Source organism: Belonocnema kinseyi, chromosome 10 (assembly GCF_010883055.1).
Source record: "Belonocnema kinseyi isolate 2016_QV_RU_SX_M_011 chromosome 10, B_treatae_v1, whole genome shotgun sequence".
Lineage (NCBI taxonomy): Eukaryota > Metazoa > Arthropoda > Insecta > Hymenoptera > Cynipidae > Belonocnema > Belonocnema kinseyi.
Window position 1 is genome coordinate 67,009,305 of NC_046666.1, and position 5,849 is coordinate 67,015,153.

At 35.1% G+C, this 5,849-nt stretch overlaps 1 protein-coding gene across 1 annotated transcript in view; it reads right to left on the reverse strand.

Moving 5' to 3' along the window:
• Positions 1-5,849, reverse strand: part of LOC117181595 (protein turtle) — a 253,226-nt gene that overhangs the window by 70,723 nt on the left and 176,654 nt on the right. Inside the window, exon 8 of the mRNA XM_033374449.1 lies at positions 3,676-3,809. Coding sequence (XP_033230340.1) covers positions 3,676-3,809 — 134 coding nt within the window. The remainder of the gene's footprint in view (positions 1-3,675; positions 3,810-5,849) is intronic.

Genomic DNA, 5,849 nt, shown 5'->3' on the forward strand with positions numbered 1-5,849 from the left:
TATTTTTATTTTAAAACGAATACCTTCTCATTTTAGAATACTTTATATAAATTAGGTGCATTGGCTTGGCTGAATGGTATAGAAGACAGAACTAGAGATGAGAACGACGAAAGGGGGTCAAGCGGTCTAGCAATCTCAACGCTTCTCTCAATCGTTAACTCAACTCAACGAGGGAGCTCCCCTTCTATTTTCTGTATCAGTCACGTGAGCAAAAACCTGATATTATTTCCTCCCTTTCCTTACAGATTGTCAATATGTACAAAGCAGCTTGTCAATTAATAGCTTTTAATACTCAACAAGCTATAAATATATGTGATAAAAGTCCATCTTCACGATCATGAAATAAGTTTAAGTAAAAGGGGAATTGTAATAAGCGTCTTAAATATAGGCAACATTAGTTTAGTTGCTGAATAACTCGCTCGAGAGCAGACTGTATTAGATGTAGTTATAGGCTAGTGGAAAAAGTTATAATTTTTAATTAAAACCCAGACATGCGACGAACGCGCGAGGAAAATTCGTTGATAATAATGTAATGATCGCGAGGTTGGCAGACGAAATGGATTAATCGATTAATTAATTACCGGACGATGGATACGTAGGTTTGCGGTGTCAATATTGAGTTCATGGTTAATGCATTGCGGACTATCTCCAGTTGGTGATCGACTCTCAGTTCTCGAGAATCTATTATGAAACCATCCTATCCTAATTAAATTATAGATGTACAGAATGCATGTGTACATCATTTCTATCCACTCTATCATCTATCTATTAACAGCAACAATTTTTCTTTAAATTACTGTTTTAACGTCCGATTAATTTCTTGTAATTCGCTGAGAATTGCCACACCAACCTTCTTAAATAACATCTATCTTTAATTGTTTTAATCCTGGAAATATAGTTTTCTTTAATATTTTAATAATTTTCCGTCTGAGGATTAATTAATAATATAGATAAATGTCAAACACATCAAACTTTTCATCATGCTCGTGCACTACTATATCTACTGCATCTACTTGTTGAATCTCTAAGAAGCAGCTAAACGTCGAAAGCACTGCCATTATAGCTTAATCTTTTAGAAAGCATGCGAGGCGCCAGATATTAGAGAGACAGAGTCATGATTTCTATGATTTTTTTTTTGTTTTTTGAAATCTTCACGAGAAAATGAAAAGAAGGTGCACCATATACTGAATGGCTGAGATTGACTTTCTTAAGGTCGTGGTGAATTTCTTCAATTTCTCAATTCTAAACCGACATCCTATTTCGAGAGAAAACATCAAAAAGAATTCAACCACTTCTGAGTAATTGATTAATCTACTTTGTTGCATCCACTATGACCCGAGAATTTCTCTCTCGCCACCAGTGCGATTACCTTGTGGCAAAAAAAGAAAAAAAGTTCAAGATTATTTATATGAAAAGTGAACCGCGATATCATGATGCTTCATGAGGGTGCATTCATGAGGGTCAATAATCTCGAGGAATAAATTGATTGTTAGTAAAAGACTGATATGAATAAGATGAGTGGTTATTCTTTAATCTTTAAACGTTATCGAACTTGCTCTGCCCTCTCCAGTCCGGATTGCGAGAAACAATTAATGAAAGGCCAAAATGCGTCGACGGAGCTACAGACTTGACCATGACAGATTTTACACGACTTTCAAGTGATACGGCTCGTCACGTTCGCCGACAGCTTGACAAGCATCATAAGCTCGAAATCATCGAAATAATAATGTAATATAAAAACACGTAACAAAACAACGATTTTTGACAATAACTTTAGCGATGCTTCAAACAGCGTAACTTATTTCAGGGGCTCACGTTTCGCACTGCTTTCTGATACCAGCTACTTTAAAAAATTTTTTTTCTTCACATTTTCGATTTTGAGTTGTCTCTTTTGGCTACATTTATTTAATCAGGTGACGACGAGAGGATACTGAATAGGAATACTATGAGTTGTCCTTAATACTGAGTCCATTTTTAGTATTTGTAAACATCAAGTGGATTGAATCAATATGAATAAAAAAACATCAGACTGCTATTTAACTTGGAAAGTAAATAAAAAACGAGGTTCACCCTACATCCTGTTCCTTCAGATATGAAATTTGATACAAGACGTTACTCGCCAGATCGTAAGCAAAGCAACGCAGAATACCAAAAGAGTAATATGATCAGTGATTACTCATCGAAGCCACCTGTTTGAGACACTTGACTTACAAGATTCGTACGTATACACGGAATTGGAAATATTTTCATTGAATGCTCTTGTTCTTATAAGATACCCTTTGGAAAGAAATTCTTCTTCCTGGCTTAACCTCCGGAAACCCCATGAGATCAAACTTGCGCTCGAAGCTCGCTTATAACCCTCACACACATATATGAGAAACGATATACAAGGTAATCATCTAACACAATAGACGGAAATCCTTTCTTCTGAGCGACAAGTTAATAATGTTAGAAAGAAATTCTCAAGCTGATATACATTTTTATTCCAGGAAAAGTTATAACGTCAAGAGTGAATATATATTCCAAAAGAAACTTGAACTTAAAGTAAAAATAATCTTTTTTTTCAAATGTCAAATTAGCTAGAAATCAATTCCTTTTCAAGTCCAATTTATTACTTGTTTATTGAAAGTCTTAGATAGATATATTTTCCGCTTACCTATAGGGAATGTATTTTCTTGATAAGCAACGTTTATATTTCTTTGAAGGATTTCGGTCTTTTGCGAATTAACTTTTTACCCAATTTTGTCAGGACGCTGGACTCTAGCTCGAGGAAGGGAAAAACATCGAGAATATGAAACTTCATGGATATTTATTGAGGCGTGAAGCTCGGAATTCTTCCCTTTAACTTTTTCTCATAGACCCGATATTAACTCGGAGATTCAAATCATGAGAACAGAGAAAAATTGTTGGATGCATAATGACGTAAATAGTATGAGTATATGATTGAAATATCATTTTCTAATTCAACTATTTTCGTCATTGTTTAAACTTCTCGAAAACTTCGGATGAATATTTAATGCAAATATCTATTACCTGAAAGAAATTAAGAAGAAAATTACTATGAAATAGAATAATTTTGAATCCCAAAACCTGAGAAGCTTGACTTCTATTCTAGATAATTACATCCATAACCAATTCCAACAAAGAAGCTTTATACAGTTTACTAGAATCCCAATGTACTTTAAAAGATGATCTCTATAATTGTATTTTCTCACATACAATCTATATTATTACAGCAATAGATATTTCAGTAGTTAGAAGCTTAGAGTTTAGAAGCGAGTTTCGGAAATCTATATTAAATTATCAGCCCTACCGGAGAAAGTTTAATGTGGTACCAATATTTCCAAGAACCTCATTAAGTTTTCAAAGTGTCTCCAAAGCACAGTAATTACACGGTGTACTTGAGTTCGAGCTAAGATCAATAGAACTGCTTTACATTTAGAGATAAGTACCGAGAATCAAGAGATTCGAGAGGTTTCCGGAGACAATGAGCCTTGCGATTCTTACCAAGAATTCGTCGATCGATTCGTTCGGTCTTCTACCAGGAATAAATTTATTACGGATGTTCTCGGGTAACGCGGCCGTTGCTGGTACCAGGAGTGTGCCCTTAACGAACGGGGCCCCTTTCTTTAACTCACGGATAGAGAGCAGAGAGGGAGATGTCCGATATCGTACCGTGTCGCCTACCTTCTTCTCCCACTGGAGAACGTACGGCACTGGATGCTGCTCAGGGAACTCTACATGACAGTTGAAGACCACACTCTCACCCAAAATTGCCGTTATGTGTTGTGCGTCTTGATGACAGAGACCTGAAAGAACAAATTTTTCTTTTTTATTATTCATTACTTAAATTTTCTTATAAGCTCATTACTGCATCAATTATCCACGATATAGCTTTCCTACATATGGTACCAGATTTCTAAAGTGTTCATTATTCAAAGAATTCTGGCTCATTTCTTGTTTTCCCGGTCCGATCGCCGCGCTGTCCATAATACTTAATCTGGATAAAGTATCTGAAAATTAATGCAATAATGGAGGTGGATACAAAAAGGTGGAAGATCAAAGGAACGTGTGATGATGTATCTTCCAATACTTTTCGTTGGGTAGTTCGTAAGCCCAGAGATATTAGAGGTATTAAAGATAAATCAATTCCTGCGTCCTTGTTGTCTCCTATAGAGCTTGCAACGCAACGTAGGATGTCCAACGAGTACCAACACTAATATCCTTCACAATATTACATTAGTTCGCCGAAGTTTACTGCCTTTAGTATCGTGAGTGATACCGGCTGTTGCTACCATTCTCTACACAACTGCAGCCTGTCACCTTCTCTATATCTTAGCTTCCAATAATAATCTACGACTTCCGTTGAGATCGATCCAAGGCTTTGATCAATGCTATTAACCTAATGCTGACACTTCCGGCCTTTAAAGTAAACAGAAGATGGATTTTATCTTTAGTATTTGTTAAAATTTTTGACATATTGGATGATAAGACAATCCAATTATAGATAGGGCATGTGATCCACATAGAAATTGGACAAAAGTAAAAAAGCTGGTATTCCCTTATTCAATTTTATTCTTTCGAGTAAAAAAGCACAGGCTATAATTTGTTTCTTTCTATGGTCAGGAATGTTTATTGCGCTCTCGTGCAATTCGAATTAAAACTGTATTGAAATACAGCTCGATCTTAATTATCTGCAAATTAGTTACTCTTAACGAGTGAGAATTTTTTAAAATGTTACTTAAAATTTCGTGAACAGTTTACTGAAAACTTCTTGAATTTTTGTAGTATTTCCTTATTGCATTATTATAGTTTCAAGTTAGTTTTTCCATATGTGATTAAAGGACCTTTCACTGTAAATAATTAACCCTTGTGTGCACACCCAACTTTACTCACGTTGTCCACACACCCAGTGTACGCGTGTACCCACCTCTCCTTTATTAATTTTTTAAATATGTATGTGATACAAATCTTTTTGTTGTCGTTTATTCCAATAAATCAACATCAGAAGTAAGTGCCAGAGGCATTTTTAAAACAATATACATACTGTAACTCGTTTAAAAGGAGAAGCGAAGATGTTGCATTAGCCTGCAACATAGGTCTATCAAGCTAGCACCTCCACAAACAAAATTCCCAAATTTCTTAATGTCAGAATTTTGGGCTTTTTTGGGCTTTTTTTGGGTTGTATTGCCGATTTTTGGGCTCCGCTACTTTTTGTGAAAATTCAAATTTTGAGTGAAGGTGCTGACTTGAATCAAGCCAGCACCTCCACTATATAAAAATTGAAAGAAAAAAAAATCAAACACGTCAGAATTTTGGGCTTTTTTGGGCTCTTGAACGCACCAAGAACCAATTTCCAAAAACCACCCCTACAAAATATAAAACCACCCCCTATGTAAAAAATCAAATTCGGAAAAAACAAAGAACACTAGAATTTGCGGCTTAGTTTAGGCTCTAAAATGCATGAAAAAAATCAAGAAACTACCCCTATTTTTGAAAAACCACCCCCTTGCAAAAAATAAATTTTGCAAAATCCAAAATGCACTAGATTTTCGGCTCATTTTAGAGTCTCAAATGCACTTAACATTATATTACAAAAACCACTCCATTTTCGAACAGCCCAAAAATCAGAGACTCCATCTGAATCGTAAAATTTGAAAAATATCAGAGACTACAGTAACACTGTAATATTCCGAAAAAGATTGGTTTACACAAAATTATGCTTGATTGTTAAAAAGGGACAGTTATTTAACGTCAAGTGTTCGGGATCAAAAATCGGAGTAGGTATTTTTAAGAAGCCCAATAATCATAAACTCTACTGACACTGGAAAATTCTCAAAAATATTAAT